Raw genomic sequence first — 25,950 nt, 5'->3', positions numbered from 1 at the left:
GTATGAAGGCTATTGCTCAACGCACTGTAAGCCGCCCTGAGTCTCCGGAGAAGGGCAGCATATAAATCAAATTATATATATATATATATATATATATATATATATATATGTATGTATGTATGTATGTATGTATGTATGTATATGTGTGTATATATATATATATATATATGTATATATTATTATGGCTGACACCCCCATTTTAACTATACTGTCAATTGTCTGATATAAGCTCTAAGTCCTGAGCCAAAATGGAATCTGCAAGAGAATTATGTGATTGAGTTCATACAAAAATTATTCAGGGACATACACTATTCATTAGACCACATATGTATAAATTCCAGTAATTAAATTAAATAATTAACGTTAAAAAACCTGATTAATTCTTAAAAGTGAAACTATAATAAATTATTTTGTCCTGTGGATTGACAAGTACTCTAAACTTTAGGTATAAGACTCTCCAAGTTTTCCATTGACTGTACATCTTTTTACTGATTTCCTCACATATGTAATCATTTGAAGATTGCACCAGACTTTTTTCTTTTCTGGTATAATTATTTTCAAGCCAGAATTTACATGGGCTAATTTTCTTTAAGGTTTGTACCCAAAGTTTCTTGATCCAAAATCATATAACAATCTCCATAGCAGGAATGTTTTCAGAACTACCGATGAGAAAATCATACCTTCTACCACCAAAACTGGAAGAGCAAGCTATTGTATATAAACAGGGAACAAACTCCCATACTCACTCACACGGATGATATTGCCTAGTTGGGTAATAAATTTGAAAGGAAACAACCAAGCTAAGAGAGCACCGAGGATTCCAGAGTTTAACCCTAAGCTACATATATTCTATTCTACTGAGGTAAAAGTAGGAAATATTCCAGTTTCGAATACTTTTTCTCCTCATTTACCATATTTAATTAGGCTGGGTATAATTTGGCTGAAATATGATTCAACCTATTGAATGGAAAAGTAGTTCCATACTATATTTCTGTATTTTTAGTGCAACTGTGTTGAGATTGTTGAATATTTTACATGTCCACTTGAACCTTTCAAGAAATTCAGGATTCACTATATGTAAATTTGAAAAATCATAAACTTACTAGAGAGCCCTTGTAAGTATTCATTTACAAAGGAATATTTACTTTAGAAGCAAACAAATAATATACAGCCATCTTTCTCATTTATTAACCACACAGGTTCATCAGGCTTCTACAGTCTGTTTTATTTCTTTTCTCATTTAAAATATAGCACTGAAGTTCTCAATACAGTACATATAAATATCCCTATAGTTTCTTAACACACTTTCCAGACATCATTAAAGTGCCTAATAATGAAAACATTTTCCCTAAGAGTGTCTGTTTTTAAAAAGGATGTCTTATTTAGATGTACATAGGTAATGATTTTATGAAAGTAATTCTAACTGAAATTGACAAAACATTTTTCACTCATTGTGTTGAATTGAAAGCAATCATTTTACAAGATATTTTTCAAACACATTATTTGAGCAAGATACAGAATATAAGCTAAACATTATTTTTATGCACCCATTTCTGCCCCCCAACTGTTTTCCGTGATCCAAGCTGTTGATTAAAAACCAACTGGTGCAAAGCTCTGGAAATGCATGCAAGTTAAAATTTGCTTAACACACATTTAATTTAAGGAGTCCAAGGACTAAGTGTTGCCTGTCTTTATGGTTCAGCCAGAGTTTTAGCTGTGCAACTTTCTTTAGCAAGATTTGAGACTAGGTCTTCTTTAGATCCAGGTTGTTCCATTTCTATTTTGGTTTGCTCCTTGACATTTTCATTATCTATATCCTTAGCAAGATTTTCCACCATAGGATCAATCTCCATTTTTTCCAGTGACAGTGGACTACTTTCATGGAAAGATGACTGAAATCCATCTCCTTGAGTGGTCTCTGGAACTTCCTCTGCTTTCTGTTCAAGTCTTTCCAATATATTCTGGACTTTTCTTACACCATCTCTCCTGGCCTGCCGAACATCTGCACGACCCTCAGGGTCCACAGAGTCCAAGGCTAACAGCTCTTTGGTCAAGTATTCTTCTATCCACAGGTACTTTTTGTCATTTTTCTTTCCTTGAAAGGAATCAACTTCATGCTGTAGGATCTGTACCCTATTTAGAATAGCTTCAACCTTCAAGACCCCTGGGTGTTTCTGAGGCTCTTCTGCTTCTGAAGTCTTCTCTGACTCATGTTCTTCTGGTAAAGCTGTCTCTTCTATTGGAACAGCTTTAACAGGGCATGGAATCTTGTTATCAACATGTTCTACTGTAGGAAATGGTACCTGTTGGGGTGGCTTAGTATCTACATCTGGATGTATGACTTGGATGGGAGAAAATGGTACCTGCTGGGGTGGCTTAGTATCCACCTCTGCACGTATGACTTGAATGGGGATACTTTGAACAGGACTTTCTGTTGTAGGTGAACCAGCCTTGTTTTTAAGCTTGGTATCAGGTGGCAGAGGTGGCGGTGCTTCTTCAGTTGGCACTTGTTGCTGAGGAGGAGGAGAACAAGCTGCTTATTATTAGGAAATGCAAATTAAGAACACGTAGAGGGACTGATACATCAGAAATAATTATAATGCTGAGTTCAACATTTCCAGAAACTTGGAAATTATTCAGTATGAGGTGCTATGTATATATACATTGAGAATCAAAGTAACAACTCAGAATTCTGAGAATAACATTCTATGATGAAAAACAAATAACTAAAAGAGAAAAGGCAACAGAAAAAAAAATCCTGTTGCTGAAAAATAATCAGAACAAAACAAACTATGAGAAAAGCTATAGTAAATAGAATACTAGAAACATGTGTCCTATATTGGAAATCTTCAAATACTAGTTACTACTTAACAGAGTTTATTATATCAAATCAAATGCTTTATATCAGAAGAGTTTTAAGTTCAATTATCTCTATGTAGCGTTAGGAAAATGCTACCAATCAGGATTGATAATTATCAATACAGACCAAGTAGTCTGGCTCAGTATAAGATGGTTTTCGTAATCCTAGGCCTCAATAATAAAAGATTATCATTACAACTTTCAAAAGGTTCTCCTGAACAGAGAGAAGTAACCACAAATATTCTCTTTATTATTCCTATTCTTATTCCCCTCACTCTTCCAAAGCCAGGATGCAAAAGTTTGCAGAAATGAAAAGACTCAGAAAATGATTATGGTACACAATTGAGATAATCATAAATTTCAATACAAATGGAATTTTAATTTTTAATGTAAACTGCTTAGTCAAGAGATGATTATGGCCTTTGTCACTACTCTTTAATATTATATATGAGTAATGACTTCAACATAGTTAGCAAAAAAGGGGCTTACAGAAGTTAACTATACTTACTTGAGGTTTGACTGACTGTAATCTGATTGGTGTTGGTGATTGGATTCTTCCCGGTGAACTTTCACGACTTGCTGAGCCTCTCTGTGTCACTCTGAATGGGGACTGTGCCCGCTGTGGCTTCTGATCCAAATCATCAACTTGAATTTTATGGTACACTGGCTGATGAGGTTGGTAGTCACCTGGCTGGGCTGAGCAAGGCATCTTCTGTGCCTGATGATAGACTTGTGATGGCTGCCTTGGGACATTTCCCTCATGGATCACAGGGATGGGAATATATCCTCGAGGGAGCTGATGACTTCCTGAACTATGCCTGCTGGAAGACTGAGGGGAAATTGTTGGCGATTCTGAAGATGGAGGCTGCTGGAGGAAAAGCGATTATCAGATTTAGTTGCCATGTTCCAAGAAACAAACATTTCAGATAAGATTGTTAGTTTCTAACCACATTGCTAAACCCAACCTATTTACTAATAGCTATATATACTGTTTTAAAAAGTTTAAACCATTGTCTCAGTGGTTTAATATTATTTAAAAGTTAGCAAGAATCATAGCACTATGTTGAAGCAATTTACTTAACATTGTATTTTAATCACTAAAAAACGTCATTAAGAAAAATATTCCTACTGTTTATATCCAATTTGTTAGGTGGTTAATAAAGTTTGAAGTGATTTAACACCATCGACTGAGAACATTTTGATTCAGCAGACTGCATTGCTTTAAGTACGGAATAGCTTATAGCATCAGAAACCAATTTAATGTTTGACAGAATTTAGCAAACTGTTTACTCAAACTTTGTCCCTCGTGGCTTCTTATGAGAAGCAGGGTGGGGAGGTCCGGTTGGATCTAGTAGGTAACAAATTCCTTTCTCCTGAAAGTACTGACTCTAGCCTTATAAAAAAAGGCCTCAGTGAAATTAATTATGAAAAAGTAATATCAGTGGATCCAGAAGATTGGAACAGGTTTGTAATCTGTTTTGTGGATCCATTTTGTGAGCAAGATCCTTAAGAAAGTAGTGCTTGAACACACCAGACATTCCTTGACAAAACAAATTTTAAAAATCTATTTTAACCAGCGGTTTTAAGACCTGGTTTGAATAATGAAGCTGCCTTGGTTACACTGTGAACAGGAGAAACAAGATACAGGGTTATGTTCCTACTGATTCTTTGGATTTCTTAGATGTTTCTGACATGATTGACTATGGTATCTTTCTGCAGAGGATATCTCAACTAAAAGTAGCTATGACAGTTTTGCCATGGTTCCATTCATTCCTGGAAGGTCATCACCAGAAAGTGGTGAGTATAATTCTGCTCAATCTAATAAATAATAGCAACAAAGTGAACCTGGTCTAAATAAGACCAAAATGCTGTCTGCAGATGCTTTAACTGTCAAAGTGAGTGTTCAAACTAATCTGGAAAGGGATCTCCCAAAGGACCACATCTATAACTTGGGAAAAGTGTGATTCTGTTGTATTTATAATAATGTGCAATGCTCTTCCTTCAAAAGTGATCCAAATGCAACACCTATTAACAAAAGCCTTTGCATAAAAGTACTTATAATTCAATATGCAGGAGAATAAATAGGGCCATTATATTATCATTCTCATAATGCAACAATTCTAACATAAAACCTGCCAAAGCACTTCTGTAAACTCACCTCAGATCCTGAGGACTGGATTTGGATTGGGGTTGCTGCTGGTTGTGCACATGGCTTATCTGTCTGGGCAGCTTCTGCAAACCCTCTAGCAGGAGACTGTGAACGGATAAAGCTTCCTCTTGGAGATGATGGGGCCCGAACTTGGGTAGGAATGGTTTCTGCCTTGACACGTTGAATGCCAGGCTGATAGCCAGAATTGTATGAGTAATGCTGTCTGTTTTCTTCACCTTCGTGTACAACTGGAATTGGAATATAACCAGCCCGAAGCTTTGGATATCCCACGTTGCCATCTCGGATTTGAGCTTGATTCACGCTAGTTCGAGATGGGCCATTTGCTGACGCACTTTCCTAGATAAACAGATTATACAGTGCAGATTTAGAAATTAAGATTTTTAAAATTCAAGACATACCATTTCTAAGTTGTGCAATTCCAGCAGGAGACTAAACAGTATGTTTGTTCATTGGTTTGATTTATGGCCTCAGAAGCTCAAAGCGTGTACAGTGCTCCTTATTTTTTCAGCAACAAAAAACCCAGTGGAATCAGTTGGACTGAGAGAGGCCAGCTCAAAGTCATCCAATCAGCTTCTAGACAAAGGGTGGATTTTTTAAAATTATACTCAAGAAACAAAATCTTGCACAGAAAGGTTCTAGAAATAATTTTTTGAATCTCCAAGCCAAGCTAGAACATATCTGAATTGCTGTCTCTGTCAGAAATCACTAAGTTAAATGGGCCAGAAATCTGAGCAGCAGCAGCTTCCAATAATCCTAAAATAAATCTCTGTGTTTTACCAGCCAAGGGGCAACAGGAGATTGTTTCTTTCGCTCTGAACTGAAGCCCCTTCCAACACTCATTTCTCAAGTATGGGCTCGAAATTACAGCATTACAAGATATCAAGGGGGCATACAGGAAACTACAGGAACATTCTGTTTTAATTTGCAGATGAAATGAATTACCCCAAGAGCTGTTGTGCATTTAAAATACAGGAAACATTTGTCACATCCCAACATTAACTCAAAATTGCATGTTCTCCTCTGGCTTGTGAAAAAGTCTGAAGTTGCAATTGCACTAAGGCAGCATTTATTACTGCAAGTGCACTGGGCTTTGGAAGCTCCATCTAACTGTAGCAATAATTTCATTTTTCACTTGAATATGAAGATTGACCCAAACTTTTGCCAAAACATGGACAAAGACTGGAAACAAAGAGAAAGGCAAAGTCCTGACAAACAACAGTAGCCCAAAATGGTTGACTCACACATACTACAGGTAGTCCTCAACTTACGACTGCAATTGAGCCCAACATTTCTGTTGCTAAGTGAAACATTCATTGATTTTTGCCCCATTTTACGAACTTTCTTGCCAGAGTTGTTAAGTGAATCACTGCATTTGTTAAGTTAATAACACGGTTAAGTGAATCTGACTTCCCCATTGGCTTTGTTCATCAGAAGGTCACAAAAGGTGATCACATGACCTCAGGATACTGCAATTGTCATAAATATGAGTCAGTTGCCGAACATCTGAATTTTGATCATGTGATATGAAAGTGCTGCAATAGTCATAAGTGTGAAAAACAGTTATAAGTCACTTTTTTCAGTGCCATTGTAACATTGAACAGTCACTAAATGAATAGTTATAAGTCAAGGACTACCTATATCCTCCTACCTAGACCATTATTAAAGGATGCAGTCTCCTTTCCAATAAACCAGTAAATTATACTCTTCTGGATTAATTGTAACTGATTTTCATCAGTGAGTATTCACAAAGAACGAAACAAATCTCTGTTAAACTGAAAGCAAAAAATCCTCAGAAGTTTTTTTTCCCCAAAGAACCAGAAAAGTAGAGGGAGGGAAGGAGAATGGATCAGATGGAAGAATACTAGAAACATTACAAAACAGTGGTAGCACTGATAGTTGACTACAACAAATTGTTACTAATTGATTGCTTAATGTAGGGGTATCAAACTCGATCGTGTCACGGGACGTATCATGACGTATTGCGATGCTTTTTGCCTTTGCCGAGCCGGGATGGGCGTGGCCTGCATGTGATTTATCTGGGCTGCGGGCTACCAGTTTGACAGGCCTGGCTTAATGCTTTCGACATTAGTTTAAAAGCATTAGATACAATCTAGTTTTAAGCATTTAAACTAACATAGTCTTCTCCAACTTAATTACATTCAGATCAAGACTAACAGTTGGAAGACAGTAACAAATTCAGTAAAAAAATGGAATAACAGTTTTGTTTAATAGAAGGTAAAAATAATTGTATTCACTAGGGATTTGGAAGACAATAACAAATCTAACAAATCTGTAGGGTACTGGTCTGGAAGACAGGCCAACATTAAACACAGTTAAAATTTCTGCATATTCACTTCACTAAACATAAGCCATAGTTGAAGCAAACATTTACACGAATGTTTGGGGAATCGACAGGTAAATGAACACAAAATTATTAATCCTCCCTTCTGCAGAATTTTCATTTCTGGTACCATTATATTTTCATACGTTCAAACAGATATGGGAAGACATGGAAAGAAAAGCCAAACAAAAACTTGCAAAAATCAGGAAAAATTTAAAATATATATATCTTTTATCTGTCATATTTGAAAAAGGAAAATTGGCTATAATAGTCCTTGATAAAATTAACAGCATAAAAATATTTCAAACACCAAAATGAACAGGACATAAACAGGGGACAATGTTCTTTTTAATGCTATTTAAAGAATGTCATTGGCAAAGGAAACAGATGGATCCATTTAATATCAAAGTAAGGATTTATCAGCTGCAGTAATGTGAAAGTGTGCGGTAAAGTTTGGAAGGAAGGGTGGGTAGATCAAAAGAAAAAAGAAGTCAGAAAGAATGGAAGATAAATGCTACAAGCTTAAGTATGTTTGTAATATGATATTTAGACTGTGAACAGGATAGAAACAGAACTTTATGCAAGAGATTCCCCTCCTAAGTCCTCTAATGAAGCTCTTTCTGCAGTGGTAATTCTATTTTGGGAATCACATTCTAAATAAATCTTCCAGTGAGATCAGATAGCAACTACTGCTCTTGCTCACAAAATACCATTCAATAATGCAAAGTTTAAATAAATAAATAAAATAAATACCATATAAGCAAATTTATATGGCTGCCCAACTAGCACACAGGTAGACGTCCAGCAGCTTTCGATATTAAAAACCCTCAAAATAAAAACCCATAGCCCCCACCCCCATGGCAACAGCAATAATATCAATCCAAAATCTTCCTCATAATATCAACCAATTACTATGAATTTACAATATATGGAAATGCAGCAAACCTGCCTTTTAAAGTGACAATTGTGCCATCACATTATATAATTTGATATCATGTCAAGCTTTATTATTATTATATAGGATTTTCACATTTTGATGCTGCTGAATATTTAAGAAAAAAAGTTTCCATAAAGCATTTAGCACAGTTTGGCTCTTCTCACAATTACCCTTATCTAACAGCTCATTTCAGTAAGTGAAAAGATAATAAGCAATCTAGGATATCTGAAAAGGTTGAATTGGCATTTTTTCCATTGACTTAAACAGAATGTGATCTAATTTAAATGTTTAACTTCTATGTAGTAAATTGAAACACTTTTCTGGTTGGTTTGGTCACAATTCTGATTTTTACAAAATTCAAAATTGGAAACCAGCTAAGTGATACTTTATTAGTGTACATGATGAGAAAAAAATCTAACATTATTAGATATCCAATAGTAATTGTTTATAATAACTATTACCAATGCTGTTAGATTTAAGAAGTAGCAGCAAAGGTAATAACATTGCAGAATCCAATCCAAGTGTCTCTGGTCATGGTGACCAACCGAGCTTGGATCTTGCAACATTATCCTGGGACACAGTTATCTGCCTTCATTCGTAAAATGCTTTAGCTGTCATATTTTATGAAACAATGCATTGAGGAAAATATTCCTAACAAAAGCTGAACATTGTACTATATGGGACTAACAAGCCCACATTAAAGCTATATTGCACAAAAAAATAAATTTAACAGTGGAAATATTAATATCACCTTGAAATGTCAACAGTTATTCTTTAGTTCACAATTTTTTTCTTACAACTATTTGGATTATACAAACGCACATAACGGGGATTCTATTTATGTCTCTATTTGTTACTAATCAGTGAAGTTTATAAGAGAGAGAGAGGAGATAGAGAGAGACTATGCACACATACACACAAAACAGAAAAGCATATATACTTCTCATTTAGCAACCACAAATCAACCACAAATCAAAAGCTACATGGTCGCTAAGCAAACACATGAAAAGAGAAACACAAAGATTGCTGGTTGCTGCCGTCTCATTTATACAAAGTTCTCTCAGAGGGCAAACTAGGCATTACTATCACTCTGGTATGTGCTGTTTGTCAGGCACAGAAATTTGGGCCTAAGTGTGTACATTGATCAGAAAATCCTGTTTAAAAAAAACTAACCCTCATATTTGTGGATGGTTGCTAAACATGGCATCTACTAAACAAAAAGTAGCTGTACGCTATAAATAAATATAACCTCACTTATAAGGTATCACTTTCTCAGCATGTCTCAAAACATTTATACATCTAACAGTTGTAACAGACTATTCCAACTCAGGGAAAAGATATTATAATTTAGATAACGATAAGCATAAGCATTTGGGATTCTTGGAAAAAAAATCCATTGAGTTATTCTGATTTCTTTGCAATTTGTTGCCTTCCAGATGTTTTGGAATACAACTCCCATCGGCCTGTGTATGAGCAAGTATTGCTGTGGGCCAGGAGGGCAACTGCTGTACAGTAGCTACCATATGTAACTCTGTAGAGGAGTTGGCAGCACAAGACAACAGTCTGGACTGAAGCAGACAAATAGTAGTAAATCGGGGGGGGGGGGGTGTTGTCTCATTTTGCCACAAAGATCTGGGAAACAGCAAGGACTTGTACACTATAATTTCTTGTTCTCTTCTAGCTTTTCTTTTCATGAAAGAAATATTGTAATTGATGTGAGAATGAAAGGAGCCTGAAATAATATGGCATACTTTACATACGTACACTACGACTATTTCCAGTGACGGGCTTACTACTTACAGCTTGCTACTTGCCAATGTCTAACATGGTTTACACAGCAAGAATGGCTCAGTAAGCTAATTTATTAATTTATTATTAAGAGTCCTGGTGGCGCAGCAGACTAAAGCATTGTTATTAACACCAGCTGCCTGCAATTACTGCAAGTTCAAATCTCACCAGGCTCAAGGTTGACTCAGCCTTCCATCCTTTCTAAGGTAGGTAAAATGAGGACCCAGATTGTGGGGGCAATAAACTGACTTTGTATAAAATATACAAAAGTATGAAGGCTATTGCTTAACGCATTGTAAGCCGCCCTGAGTCTCCAGAGAAGGGCGGCATATAAATCAATTTTTTTAAAAAAAAGTACAAATTATTTTTAAAAATAGGATTGCAAAAATGAATAATAGGCATTCATCAGACAACATGAAATAATTTTGGCAAAAAAATTGCCAAAATCAAAGTATATTAGAAATTTGGCATTAGAGAGCAATTAAAGAACAACCAAACATATTCAAAAGCCAGTCTGTTGTAGTGGGCTAGAGACTAAGAGATAGTAAATCTTAGTCCTCCCTTAGGAATGCAAACTGGCTGATAGTATAGTATAGCCTTTATTGTCATTGTACATCATGTATACAACAAAATTGGTTTTAGCCTCACTGGTGCAATCCATGACAAAAAATACAAACAACATAAATAGTATAAAGAATAATCCCTATGCAAGTAATTGGGGGGGGGGAGAAATAGAAAGAAAAAGAAAAACTAGTCATACGTTTCCACGTGTGCATGGAGTGATTGTGGTTGTGTTTAAGAGTCTGATAGCCCAAGGATAGAAACTATTTTTAAACTGATTTGTTCAGCTGGCTATGCTTCAATGTCTTCTGCCCAATAGTAGAAGTGCAAAGAGACACTGACCAGGATGTGAATCATTTCTGAGTATCTTTCTTAAGTCTGTTAAAGCAGCGAGACCTGGCAATGTCATCCAGTGGTGTTAGAGGACAACCAATGGTTTCTTGTGCCGAATTGAGTCCGCAGCAGTTAAACCAACATACCATACTGTAATGCAATATGTGAGGACACTTTCTATCGTGGACAGATAGAAAGAGGTCATCAGCCATTGTTCCACCTGATTTTTTCGCAGGACTCTAAGGAAATGAAGTCTCTTTTGGGCCTTGCCAATCACCAGGGATGTGTTGTTTTTCCAGGTGAGATCTTGACTAACACTCTCAAGAATTTAATAGGAAACCCTCTCCACAAAGCCCCCCTCAATATACAGTGGGCAGGTTCCTCTCTGTGCTTTCGGAAAACTAGCATCATCTCCTTTGTCTTACTAGTATTTATATGTAAGTTGTTTTTTGAGCATCATGCGGATACCTTCTGGACTTCTTCTCTGTATGTAGTGTTGAGACCCAGCACCGTTGTGTCATCTGTGAACTTTATTATGATGTTGGATGGATCAGAGGATATGCAGTCATGTGTATTCAGCGAGTACAGGTAAGGGCTGAACACACAGCCCTGAGGAGAGCCTGTACTGAGTTTCAGGGTGGAAGATGTAAAGGAATCAACCCTTACTGTTGTGGATGATCTGTCAGGAAGTCTTTGATCCAGTCACAAGTGAGGGGAGGGAAATTCAGGGCAGTCAGTTTTTCAATGAGAATGCCTGGTAAGATCGTATTAAAGGCCGAGCTACAGTCTATAAAAAGCATTCTGACATAATTCCCAGATTTCTCAAGGTGGCTCAGTGCAATATGTAGAGCAGTGGTGATGGCATCCCCTGTTGCCATGTTGCTTCTTTAAGCAAACTGGTGTTGATAGAAATTTGGTGGCAGACAGGACCTGAGGTGTTGTAGGAACAGTCTCTCAAAGCACTTCATCACTATAGACGTTAGTGCAATAGGTCAATAGTCATTCAGGCTGTTTATGGCTGCTTTCTTTGGAACTGGGATAATTGTGGCTGCTTTCAAGCATGATGGGACTCTAGCCTGTTGCAGGGAGATGTTAAAAATCCTTGTCAGGACTCGTTAATTGGCCAGCACAGGTTTTTACCACTTTCCCCAGCACCCCATCTGGACCTACAGCTTTGTTGGGATTTACAGCCTTCAGCACAGCTCTCACTTGATGTTCATCCAGGCCGAGTGGCTGGAGGTTAGAGGGCCTTTGGGGTAGAGGCACAGAGACAGATCTTTTGACCTCAAAGCGGGCGAAGAAGCTATTTAGCCCCTCCGCCAGCAGGGCATCAGCATTGGCTATTTTTTTCCTATTGCCCTTATAGTTAGTTAGGTGTTGTAGCCCCTGCCACACCTGTCTTGAGTTATTATCTTCCAGATGCTTCTCTACCTTTTGTTTGTATTTCTGTTTAGCCGCCTTAATGCCTCTCCTCAAGTTTGCCCTGGCCTCGTTGTATTCGTCTTCATTTTCTGCCTTGAAGGTGGAGTTTCGGGCTCTCAGAAGTGATTGTACCTCTGCTGACATCAAGAGTTTACTATTACTGTAAACTCTGGTGCGTTTATTCACTGTAACATTGTCTGTGCGTGTTTTAATGTAAGAGAGTACAGCATCAGTGGATTCTTGCAGTTCAAAATGTTCAAATATACTCCGCTCAGTAGTCTCAAAGCAGTCCTGCAACTGGCAGTGTTCCCTCCGGCCAGATTTTGACAATTTTCCTGATTAGCCGTATCCTTTTCCTAAGAGGGATATACTTTGGGCATAGTAGCAGAGAGATATGGTCAGACGTACCCAGATGGGAGAGGGGGATTGCTCTATGTCTTAAGATTCAGTACATATGGTCTAGAGTATTCTTACCTCTGGTGGTACACTGCACATATGACACAAACTTAGGGAGAACAGACTTTAGACAAGCTTGATTAAAAACCCCAGCCATGACAAAAGCGCATAACATTCGGCCAATTACTCTCACCCCAACAACCCACCACATGGGGTTGTTGTCATGGGGAAAGGAGGCAACAGCATTATGTAGACTGCTTTGAGTTGTACAAAATGAAGGAAGGATATTATTACTGCTATCAAATCTCCTGCCAATCTCTCAGCATCTCCTTTACAGCCTGAGACACTAGGGAAGGGCCCTTCTGCACTTCTTTCTCCACCCATTATGCAGAAGACTTCCAAGGGCCCTTCCAACTCTGTTATTCTATTCTATTCTCCAGTGTGATAGTGGGACGGTCCAAGATTAGGATACAATGATGTCCTTTCTGCCCAGACTGAGAGATAAATTGAAGCCACGCCCAGGTCCCTTTTCCTCTGGCTCAGTTTTCAACTCGGTCTTGCCCAAGAGAGACGTTTTGGACAGTATGGAAAACATCAGTGAAACCATTCTTGGACTTCTTCTAGACAAAGTACCATTGGCTTTTGAAAAAGCACTTTTGGGACAACCATGAACTGGATGACTGAGAATCCCCATAGACATCTTTATCTACCCATTATGCAACTCGGGCTATGCCCTCTCTTACCTAATGATCCCTCGACAGCATTTCTTTGCCCTGACTCTCAAGGTTTTCACATATCACTACAGAGCCCATAAAATCACATATTTCATACTTTGATCTCTTATAATTTGTAGCACATTCTTTTTCCAATCTTCTGATGCTACTTTATTCAATTTGATGTTATCACCATATTTAGCTTCTTTTGAATGTAAATCTATTTACACTGGAATTGCGGGGAAGCTAGAATACAACACATTTAATATATTCCTTATGTGTGATTACCTTGGGCTTTGTCACCTTTTCATTGGTACAATACAGGCCTGAGCATAGTTAATTAACCTTGGAAATAATCAGGCCTCACAAATACAAGCAATCTGAGGCATGGGAATAGGGCATGTGTGTGTTTTGTGTGTGTGTGATAATTCCCTTTTTTGGTAATTTTGAAAATTCCTCTGCTCCCCAAAATCAGTAGTACAGTTTCTTGTCATTCTTAAGTATAACTGTAAATGTAAATCCAAAGAAGTTTAAAAAAGAAATTATCAAAGTTATTGGTAATAGACAAATATTCCAGGCCTGCTCACATGTGTGACAAAGCCTTATTCACTTTGTAGCCTTGCCCTCATCCTCTTTGGTTCTTAGCCACTCCCCAAAATATAAAAGTATCACCTTCACCAAAAGCTTGTTTTAAGAATTTGTTAGGACTCCCTCCCACCTTCCAGCATCTCTGTGCATTTTGTATACATAAAGGAAGAGTTAGGATTAAGTCTACCTTTAATAAAGGTATCTGCCTGAAGCCTAGTGATAAAAGAATAAACTGAAGAGATGCATGTTAGATAAATAGAATATGCTAGAAGACTTGCTAGAGCAGAATTACAAGAAATATCTTGTTAAAAAAGATATAGGGTTGCTTTTGTGAAGTCATCAGTACTGTAGATAAACAAACTGCTTCGCGCACAAATTATGCAAGGGAGAAAGAAAAATCCTTCATATGATTTCACAAGAAGAAGTTGTAAAATAGATATGAAAATAAAAACTCTATTTGAATTTATGACAGTGCTAAAAACAGTGAATTAAACTAGTCCCTGAAGTTAATGGCCATTACAGAACCCCCCCAGTCACATGATCAAGATTCAAATACTTGGCAACACGCCCACACTTATGACTGCAGCAGCATTTCAGTATCCACCACCTGCTTATCTTCCCTACATCTATGTCCTTCTGGCTACCCTAGTTTGTAGGTGGCACACGTCGGCAACAGCAGCAGGGCTGGCATTGAAGTAGAGACCCGAGGCCTTCAGCAAGCTCAGCCAACTGCCACTGCCTCCAAGCCTCTACTTCAACCCTAGGGCCACCACTGCCACTGAGAAATGCCACCTCAAGTCCCACATCACAGCCAGGCAGCCCAGCCCCACAATGTAAAAACCCAGGTGTTCCTGCCACCCTGCACTCCACAGGCCCTGCTGTGCTCAGCTGACCTTTGCCATCTTTATCCCATTTGACGAGGCATGCCCGGCCTGACCCTATGCAAGGAAGCTGCTGGCTGCACCAGGCTTTCTTCTGTAGGCCTCTCACTGTGTTCTCCAAATCTCACACAGAATTCTCCGAATAGCATGCCCCATTCTTTTGATGCTTGGAAAGCCTTCAGAGAGCTTTGAAAGTCTTCCGAAGCATCGTGAGAATGGAGGCCCCACCATCCTCAACGGTATGCCCATTCTCACAACACCTAGAGAAGATACCTCATTTGGCCAGAAGCTGTGTCATGAAAGAGCTGGGACAGAAAAGCCCCATCAGCAGAAAAAGCAAGAAGATGATGAACATCAGTTGGGGTGAAGGAATACAGGACAGCGAGGGGCAGGCTGTGCTGGGCTGCAACTTTGTGCCATGCTGTTTATGTTCCCGGACTATGGCAGATTTGTGCTGCATTGTCAATACATTCTTTGGCATGGTGGGTTTGTGTGGCAGTTCCTGGGGTCTACAGTGTAAAGCTGTTGGCCTAGGCTGGGGCAGCTAAGACTTACAGGCATGGCTATGGCTTTATGCTGTACTACTGCAACTCAGGGGCTTCTTGCAGCCCCAGAGCTGCGACGCACCAAGAAGCCCTCGAGTCATAGCATATTCTTTTCCCAGCACTCCTGTGCTCACACACCTGCACCCCGCACCCTTTCCCTGACCTCCATGAGCTTGCATCACACACTGCAACAGCCCCCAACTCACATGTAGTCGGTGATGGACTTCCCCCATTCCCCACTGCGGCACCTCTGTGCTCTTACCTGGGACTCCCTCTGCTTCCTGCTTAACAATCCATGTGTCTGGATAACAAGGAGTGCCAAGATTGCCATCACTAAGCAATGCAGTCACATGGCATCCTGCTTTATGATCTCATCACTTAGCAACAGAAATTCTGGTCTCAGTTGTGGTTGTAAGTTGAGGCCTCTCCCTCTCCCTCTCCCTCTCTCTGTGTATGTGTGTGTATATATATATATATATATAAAAAGCACAGCGCTGAGAATACTGAGAGTGCAGATTACAGAATACCAATTATTCAAACATGTGTACCTTGAAAAGCTGAGGATTTCTGAGCTGAACCTTCCCAATGTTACAGCAATATCTAGGCCCGTTTTTGTCTCATCCCATTGCCTCATGCACTAAAAATTTTCCTGGCTAGGGTTTTGTTTGTATAAACAAATGGAACAGATAACCAGAACAGAAGGAGAGGAAGAAATGATAGTGTAACTCCCAGCTGACCTAGTAGCAGGTGTAACCTGGCATAACCTGCTTTTCTCTCCTAGTAGGAACTATTCAGCTTGTTTAAATTTTGTTTTTGGTACTTTCAGTTCTGACTTCTGGTTACTTGTTTTATTATGGCTAAGCTGTTAATTTATAATTGTCTCGCCACATTTACATGCTTAAATATGCTGATTGGAGAATTCAATCAATTTTTTTTAAACCACTTCAACAAACTCAATTTGATTTATTAATCATCTGATTTCATGCTATTATCTTTATGGAATCCTTTCTGCATCCCTTTTATTTAAATCCATTAATTTTGTATCCAGCTGAACTTACACAAATTAGTGATCCCCCCCCCCTTAAAAACTGGCAATGAGTGCATTCTGGCAAGGACAGGACGAAGCGGCAAGAAATTCTGAAAAACTGTGCACTTTCCTCTGATTAATTTCATTTAAATAATCAAAACAGAATTCAACTCTGCAGGGTGATAAGATCCTACTAGCACTGGCCCTGAACTTTCTAAAGCATGTGAAGCCATACACCCTCCATGCCTATAAATGGAAACTGGACTCAAAGAATGCATCAGAAGGTGATGAAAGCTGCAATAAAGAGTACTTGCATCGTTGCTTGATCTTACTAAACTTAAAAGCAAGTTGTTTAAAAAAATCTATTAAAGAGTACCACAAAGAACTTTTCAGCTGAAGAGATACACAAATGTGCATTATTTATGAAACTTGTAAATAAAGATGCATCATGTATACTCTTGAAAGCAAAACAGTAGGTCTATATATAATTTTAATGTTATATGGATCACAATACAGGCAGTCCTCGACTTACAGCAGTTTGTTTAGTGCCGGTTCACAGTTACATCATCACTGAAAATAGTTTTTTAACACTTATAACCATTATAACATCCCCATGGTCATGTGATCAAAATTCTGACGCTTGGCAACTGACTCATATTTATGAGAGCTGCAGTGTCCCAGGGTCATGTGATCACCTTTTGGGACCTTCTCGATAAGCAAAGTTAATGGGGAAGCCAGGTTCACTTAACAACTGTGTTATTAATTTAACAAGTGCGGTGATTCACTTAACAGCTGTGGCAAGAAAAGTCATAAAATGGGGCAAAACTCACTTAACAAATGTCTCACTTAGCAACAAAAATTTTAGGCTCAATTGTGATCGTAAGTCGAGGACTACCTGTAATAATCTTATAATGTCAGAGTGCAAATCGATTACCGATAGTCCTCGATTTACAACCATTCGTTTAGTGACCATTTGAAGTTACAATGGCACTGAAAAATGTGTCTCATGACCATTTTTCACACTTATGATTATTGCAACATCCCCATGGTCATGTGATCACATTTCAGAGTCTTGGCAACTCGGATTTATTTATGACAGTTGCACTGTCTCAGGTTCACATGATCACCATTTGTAACCTTACGAGCCGGCCTCCAATAAGTAAAGTCAATGGGGAAGTCAGATTTGCTTAACAACTGCATGATTCACTTAGCAGCTGTGGTAAAAAAAAAGGGGGGGGGGTTTGTAAAAGGAAGGAAACTCATTTAACAACTGCCTTGCTTAGCAACAGAATATTTGGAACATAAATGTGGTTGCAACTTTTTTTTTTTTTAATTTGATTTATATGCCGCCCTTCTCCGGAGACTCAGGGCAGCTTACAATGCGTTAAGCAATAGCCTTCATACTTTTGTATATTTATACAAAGTCAGCTTATTGCCCCCACAAACTGGGTCCTCAATTTGCCTACCTTAGAAAGGATGGAAGGCTGAGTCAACCTTGAGCCTGGTGAGATTTGAATTTACAGTAATTGGAGACAGCTGGTGTTAATCACAATGCTATCAATCTGCTGAGCCACCAGGCCCAAGTTGAGGACTACCTGTAGCTCAAAACATCTCTTCCCAAGGGTGTTTATTGATTTATGTTCCACCTTTCTTCCAAGAGCTGTAGGGAAAATATAGAATACTCCTCCAATTTTATCTCTATTAACAACTGTATGTGAGGCAGGTTGGACAGAGAAAGAATAACTGGCTCAAACTTAATAACTTACTCAGTACCGTAAGCTTCCATTCTGAGATCTCGATCTCCCAAAATCTATCCTAACGTCTAAACTTTACACATCAGCATAATATAGTGTAAAGTGTAGTTTTAAATCTCATCATAAAGAGTTGTGAAGAAACAAACTTTTGAATAATATCCAACAGAATGCAATATGCTGAAAGGCTTTTCTCTAGAAGATCTAGATATGTATTTAAAAAAACAAACAAAAATAAAATAAAAGTTACTATTTCATCTAATTTAGTAAGGTGAGTTTATCTGAATTCTTGTATTATAAGAGATGTATACACTCCTCTTTTTCTAACACATATAACTTAAATTCGTAGACAAACATTCAGACATGTTTGGTCTAAGCAAGGAACTGTACAAAGCGATGGGCAGAGGGAGGGAACACAATTATTGAACACAGTGGTTTTAGTTAAATTGGATGCACAGCATTTTCTACTGATGTGCTGGGTGAACTCAATGCCACTTTATCCCATATTCTTCTGACAATCTATCAATTACAAGTCAATGCAAGAAACAACCCAACCAACTGGTCAGATGGACAAAATGCCACTATGTGTGCAATATGTTACTAAACAAAATTGAAAAGTGGCTAAACCCTCAATCCCTGGCACTAATTTACCTCTCCCTTATTCCTCCTACGTTAAGCAGAGTACTCGGTTGATTTTCATGCTAGCTGCTGACTTTCAGTGAGAGGAGAAATAAAGCTGGAGAACCTACTAATGCATTATGCCTTAACTTGTCTTGAATTAAAAGTTTCTTGAGTCTTTAGACTAAAATAAACTATTTAATTATTTATTTAAGGAGTGTAAAGACAGTGACACACATACACCGTCCAAAGGTTCAACCATCGGGGCACAGCAATTTATCCTACATACTCAATTCAAGGGCTGGAGGATCTTCTATAAATGTGGCTGCAAGGGATCTTTTACAATGTGCTGCTTTTGACACTTTTCATATTTTAGGACCAGTCCACATTATACTTTGGGAAACAATGTGAGACTACTGCTAAATAGAACCATTACATGTGACTTGGTTTCAACTGATAGGTGACCATTTGAGTTAAATTAGATTACATGATACGCAATGATAGCTGTGATAACCTAAAAAAAAAAAAAGTCAAAATCACAACTTCCCACAACTAAAATTTTTGTAATGCTGCCAAAAATGTTGCTAGTTTTCAAATTTTTACAAAAGATTCTTCAGGCAAAATAGTTAATGCCAGAATGCAGAAGGTGCAGGAATAGTTCTTATAAACTGTGCAATTCCACACAAACGTTTTTCATGGCTTTAACATTTTTGCCTGAGGAATAATTTTTTAAAATTCAAAAACTTGAAATTGACGTTTTGATTAACCTAATAAAAATATTACATCTATAACATTTTTTTAATTAGGAAAAAAGCCCAATTTTTATCATGTTTTATCATGTTAACATCTTTTTAACGTTTGTTTTAAATAAATTAAGATTTATATCACTTAAACTATAGCTAATTTGCAATTTAACAGCAATTTTAATGTACCACCAACGGACTACTACAACCATATGGAATCAGCGTAGCACACAAGCCATCTAAAGCCCTTCAAAACATCTTATGTAAATAAAAAACCCAGCAGCCCCAGAAGAAAAAACAGAATCATCTACAACATACAGTGTAATGACTGCAACAAGCATTACATAGGCAGAACACTGGCAGAATACATCCATGATCACCAACTGGCAAGTCAGAAGACATGTTCAAAACTCTTTCATTTCATAATATATGGACAGACTTAACCATAGTTTCAGTTGGGAAATCGTGACAGTCCTAGACCAAGCCAAACCCAAAAATTTTATTGCTAGGGAATTTCTAAAAGTCTGGCACGCTGACAAATTAGCCATCGATAGACGTAAACAATATTTATAAACTATGCCAAAAAGGGAACAAGACCTAAGCACCTTTCCACCAGCTATTAGCACCGAAATGAGCATAGATTAACTTCAACATCAGACCAACAATCAAGAAAACAATATTCCAAACCAGGATCTGCCAAACAAGCCAATAGTAAACAGCCCAAAGAACCTCTAAGACCTCTCCCACCAGCAATGTGGGGCAAGCCACTAGAATATAAACTGAGAGCAAACCCCACTCCTCGCTAGCACTGATAAAGTTACCTAGTTTAGGTAATGAAACGTCTGCAAGAAAACAACCAAGCTCAGAGAGCACCAAGGAGCCCATTTAGAAAGTGACAGTCATCTAAATTATTTTAAAGAATAATGGTTATTTTTTGCTATTCTATTTTATATCTTTCCAACTATCAACACTGTGCTACATTTAATATTCAGGCAGGAAGCTGTTTTCCAGAACATCTAGAATCTTTCTTTGCAACTAAAGTTATTAGCTGTCAGTTTAGTTCAGGCAAGTCATTTAAGTATCTTTAATTAAAATTTTGAGGATCTGCCAGGGCCAACCCTACCATTAGGGAGATGATGATGTTTCCCTCAGGCAAGATGCTGAAGAGGGAATAGCTGTTTGTCTTGAATTCTGAACTATTTGACATTTGTTGAAACAATTCTTTGTATTACAGGACTTCATTTAGGTCCCCTAAATCAGATAGGAAAAAGATGCCTAATGCAGCAGCCCCCAACCTTTTGAGTGCCAGGGACCAATTCTGCAGAAGGCAGTTTTTCTGCGGACGAAGAGGGCATGGTTTCTCATGCTACCTGGATCCTGCACATGGACAAAGGGGCTTTGTTCGCTTGCATGGTCCGGTTCCTGGAGGGCCACAGACCAGTGGGGATTGGGGACCCCCGCCTAACATATAGTTGACAGAAACCTATGTTTGCATAAATTGTGTTTCCCCCGTTGCTACTTCCTATTCTGTCCTTATGAAGATATGAAGACAAAGATGTTATCCTTCTGTACTCAGGACAAGACAAGTCAAAGAATGAGATTCCCCAAATTCCACTTCTCCCCTATTCACCAGTGGAAAATAGCCACCTATCACTCTTACTAATGTGGGGTGGGGCAAGTCTAGACAGATGCTTAGAATGGCAGGTTTCGCCACTGTTCAATTACCAGGGTGGATGGGTGCATGGGATGAAGTGGAAGATAGTATTTTCAGTGCTTATGTTTTGTGTGACCCGTCTTCTATCAAGTTATTTCTCAACACAGTCCACATCTTCTGACAGAGCACTAAACTCATGCCCACAAATGCCCTGAGAGATGTCATAGAGAAGTAGTATGAGGTAAAGGGAGAAGTAACAATGGAATGACAGTGCTTGAAGAATGTGACCAAGGAAACTAGTTCTAATCTTGTGGCAGCACCCAGAAGTATCAAGTACAAAGCCACAGAGTGCATATAATGATACCAAAAGCAATAAAAAAGTAGGAGCACGTAAACTCTCTCCCTCTCCCTCTCAAACACACACACAAATATGTGGCCAGACCTCTGTGTTTTTGAGGAGTTTTTTTTGAAGGAGCATAAAACCTGTGATGAACCTAATGGAGATAGAACTAGCGTACCCAACTGGCAGAATTAAGTTTAAATTTATTTTATGGATTACAAGCACTAAATCCTTGCTTTAAAAAAAAAAGGCCCATCACTTTCTCAGAATAGCATAATATCCATGCTTATAAAAAGTTTACCCCAAACCTGATAGAACTCCAGTTGTAAGCGCCAGTTAGAAATTTTGCAAGTAGATGCCTCCTGGAAATTAAGGATCTGGTCTCTCTAGCACCCCAAGACCAATGGCCATGAAGAGCAGGTCCCAGGGTTTAAAAGAACAGCGACTATGCCAACAGCAGTCTACAGGGGTGAACTGAGTAGATTCCAACTCCTAACTATTTCAGCAACCATTATCACTTTATAGTATGTCAGACCATATACACAGCCAAAACTATATTGGAAAAAAGGGTTACAACTAGAACAGCTCAAGTCTCATGAGCTATCATGAGGACCTGGAAGAAAAATGCAGTTACAAGGCATGCTGATGAGGGAGTGAGGAAGAAACTTCAATTAAACTACTTTATATGGAATAGTGAGAATGCCATATTTTCAGCAAAATATTTTGGGATAGGAAAGCCTATCAAGATTCTACAGAATAGCAAAATATAATATTAGGAATGTTTTCTCCAAAAGAACAATGGATGAACTATGCAAAATATGTTACTTCTAAAGCAGCGATGGAAAACCTTTTGGGCTCAGCATGTCAAACATTCAGAAAATGCCTAGCTTGATTTTCTGGCATGTCACAGCCCCTCTCCCCCCCCAACAGAGGAGAAGCAATTCTTTAAATTTATATATATATATATATATTTTATATATTTATATTTTTGTAATTATTGGATTTTTTTTTTGTATAATATGCAGCACCACATTATTGGACTATATATATATATATATATATATATATAGTCCAATAATGTGGTGCTGCATATTATACAAAAAAAAAATCCAATAATTACAAAAATGAAATACAAGTAGAACAAAGACATTTTTGCAGTTGTGCTTTTGACAGTCCTACTTGGGTATTGGTGCCTGCTGGCGTGTCACCCAAAATGGTGTGGTGTGTCATCTTGGACACATGCGTCATAAATTCACCATCACTGCTTTAAAATGAACACAAGCAATTATTTTAAAATCTAATCATTATTTTGCATTAGGTTGTTGATTTTCTCCTTCATCTCATCATTGGATTGTTATATAACCAATAAGCATTTTGGCAGAAATGGAACTAAAGTACTAATTTATGTTCCAAAAAACAATAACAAAAAAACAACAAGAATTTTAAAGAAAGGTGCAACCTCATGAAGTATTTTAAGAAGTATCTTTCCTTTCCTTTCTACCTTTAGAAAAGGAATCTCTGTAGGTAAGGAAACTTTCCTCTGGATGTCTTAGAATCCATATCATAAAACCACTTGAAAAACCGATATCAACAAAAAATTTACATTAAGGATAGCAACCTAAATCGAGCCCTCATTATACACCAAGACAAGTCTATGAAAATCGTACTGTTGGGAGGTGGGTGAACTTTCGTCGTCTTTGTAATTAGCCAGGCTAATTACGTTCGCCTCTTTACAGTTCGAGGCGGACTTCGCCAACTTTAAATAAACGTCGCAACAGCGAAGTATCAAATAATTTAGCGCACAAAAACGGGGGGGAAAACGACTGCAGTGCGTCAGAGACAAAAGCCAGCTCTTAGCCTCACTGCATAGCCATGTAGTCGGGGGGGGGGTGTGGAAAGGCAGCGAGGACAGACTTTTCCTGGCACTGCCCCGCTGCATCTTATTGCTCCTAGCGCCCCAGGGAAGTACTCGGCTCCTGTCCTTCAAGCGGCGCCATCCGGGAGTTGCAGGCAGAGCAGAGCCCACCCACTCACCCACCCCCGACGTTCCCACCTCCCCCGTTTCCCCTGCCCTCCACTGAAGGCCTTTCAACTTTATCTCTGGAGTCACCACAACAATGCCATATACTGAGGAAAACTCTCGCGGCCGACACGGGCCGTCCCCCCTGGGCCGCTCGACGAGAGGAACGTCGCTCCTCACGTACACACACCCAAGTCTGGAGAGCGGAAATAGTGCGCGTTGTCCTTTAGCTCCAGCGCTGGGCGTCCGAAAGAAGAGTGGGCTTTCCACTTGACCTCCCCAAAGCTACGTTGCAGGGAACACGCGTCCCTTCCCCTTCCCACCAGAAACTACCGTGTCCTGTGAAATCTTCCCTCTTGTCCCCAACATGCATGCGAGTTATGGAGCGCAGCAAGCGGGACAAACTATTAAAAGTCATGGGAAGGACGTCTATGGAGATTCTCAGTCACGGGAAGGACAGAAGCCCGAATTGCCCAACCTCTACCTTGGCTCCGTCCCTTAACGAGACGGCAGGAGAGGAGCCTAATAGCGTCCCCAGTCAATCCCCCTCCACTCCACGGTCCCAACTAACGCCGGCTTTCCCACGGCAGGAAAAATCAACGTAACCCGTGGCGGTACCTTCAGGCGATCCTCCTGTAGGCGCGGGTCGTTCCAGGTGGTGGTGCGGCTGTTATGATCCACAAAAAAAGGCCAGCCGGTCTGAGGGTCTATCTTCACCTCCCAGCCCGGAGGCAAAGGCTCCCGCTCGCCGCCTCCGGCCTCCACCTGCATCCGCGTGGGAGACTGAGCAGCTGCGCTCATTGCTGTGCGCAAGAGAGAGGGAGGCAAGGCGCAAAAAGGCTGGAGGAAGGAGGCAAAGCGGGAAGAAATTGCCAGCCGCCGCTTAGGTCATCCGCTGGAGTTAAGCGAGGCAGCTCTTGCCGGCCGGGCACCTTTATCCAGAGGGAGGAGACATAGAAGGGGGTGGAAGAATCTGGAAATAGCAGCTCCGCGCCAAAGAGGAGGGGAAGGTGGAGGGGCAGGAGACGGAGGAGGAGAGACGCGGGGCAGCTGCCTGGCTGGAAACTTCTGGGCGCCTCCAGAGCCTTTGGATAGCCAGGGCGGGAGCTCCTCGTTTGAGTCATTCTTCCTCGCCGTCATTATTCAGCAGTATATCAGTTAGGATCTTCGCTCCGCCTGCTGGGCGGCGAGTTGAAAATCGTCCTCATTCTGAAATCTTGCGTTCCCCTAAGTGAGCTGTTTCTGAAATTCAAGGTGGGTTTCTCTACCCTGAGAGCACATTTGTTGGAAGAGGCAACTGGACTTTCTTGGTTTTTTTTTTTTTTTAAACGTTTCGCTTCTCTTCCAAGAAGCTTCTTCAGTTCTTCAGAAATGAAGAAATTTCTTGGATGAGAAGTGAAACAAGAAAGCAACCGAGAAAGTTCAATTGCCTTTTGGAAAAGCACCTTTGGGACAGCCGTGACCTGGGTGATTGAGGATCTCCATATTACGTTTCTTAAGAGAGGTAGGGGCCTGGAAAATCAAGGGAGTCTGCTTCATTACTACTGGCTTTTTAAAAATAGTTCAAAATAGCTCGGAAGGCTAAACCTCTGGTCTTGGTGACCGACCCAGATTGGAACCTGCAAATAGTTTATATTACAATTATGGCCTGGCAGCATAGCTGCCCATGTGAAAGGATGAAGTAACTTGCAACAAGTGTTTCAGAATAATGGCTGCTGCTTAGATTAGAAGTGCTGCAATCCTAAAAATATTTTCATTGGATTAAACTGAAATGGTGGTATCCAGTTTCGGGTATCTTCATTTTCATCAGTGGCACTTACACTGTGCAAAGTTCTGTACAGACTTTTTCAATTATTGAAATAGTATAGTCTTACCAACCCATACCAGTACTGCATTATACTAGCCCTACAGAGCAAAGCTACATTTCTGCCCTTATATTGCAAAAAGAAATAATAAATGCATGTCACAGACTATATTGCCTAGCTCAGATTTTGGGCAAGAAGCCACGATGACTGACTCAACAAAACAGCTGCAGTAGCGTTAGGAAAGGCCTTGCCTTAATGAGAAGGAAAATTTGCTTTCTTCTCTAGACAAAGTATTGCATCCTCCATGTCCCAAAGTAATCAGAGAATGATGACATCATAAATCTAACTACTTTTCCACTATAACTACATGTTTTAATATTGTCAGGCATTTTTAGTGAGTGGAACAGTTCCTTTTCCATTTTTCCTTACTATACGTTTTAAAAAATGAAGTAGCCCAT

The 25,950-nt window shown here is 39.2% G+C and overlaps 1 protein-coding gene across 4 annotated transcripts; it reads right to left on the bottom strand.

Moving 5' to 3' along the window:
* Positions 1–1,122: 1,122 nt before the first annotated feature.
* On the bottom strand, positions 1,123–24,920 carry BAG3 (BAG cochaperone 3). 4 transcript variants are annotated; one of them, XM_034440268.3, is made up of 4 exons: positions 24,306–24,920; positions 5,018–5,365; positions 3,368–3,727; positions 1,123–2,513 (listed from the first exon to the last, which is right to left on the bottom strand). In XM_034440268.3, exons 1-4 carry the CDS (start codon positions 24,486–24,488, stop codon positions 1,692–1,694), a joined length of 1,713 nt encoding a protein of 570 aa, XP_034296159.1. In that variant the 5' UTR covers positions 24,489–24,920; the 3' UTR covers positions 1,123–1,691. The 4 variants fall into 4 exon arrangements, with proteins under 4 accessions (XP_034296159.1, XP_034296160.1, XP_087729073.1 ...); XM_034440269.3 differs by having other exon boundaries at positions 3,368–3,724; XM_087872947.1 differs by lacking the exon at positions 24,306–24,920 and adding an exon at positions 15,741–15,814.
* Positions 24,921–25,950: the final 1,030 nt, after the last annotated feature.

Source organism: Pantherophis guttatus, chromosome 6 (assembly GCF_059756535.1).
Source record: "Pantherophis guttatus breed Tessera chromosome 6, ASM5975653v1, whole genome shotgun sequence".
NCBI lineage: Eukaryota > Metazoa > Chordata > Lepidosauria > Squamata > Colubridae > Pantherophis > Pantherophis guttatus.
This window is presented reverse-complemented; position numbering and strand designations above follow the sequence as displayed.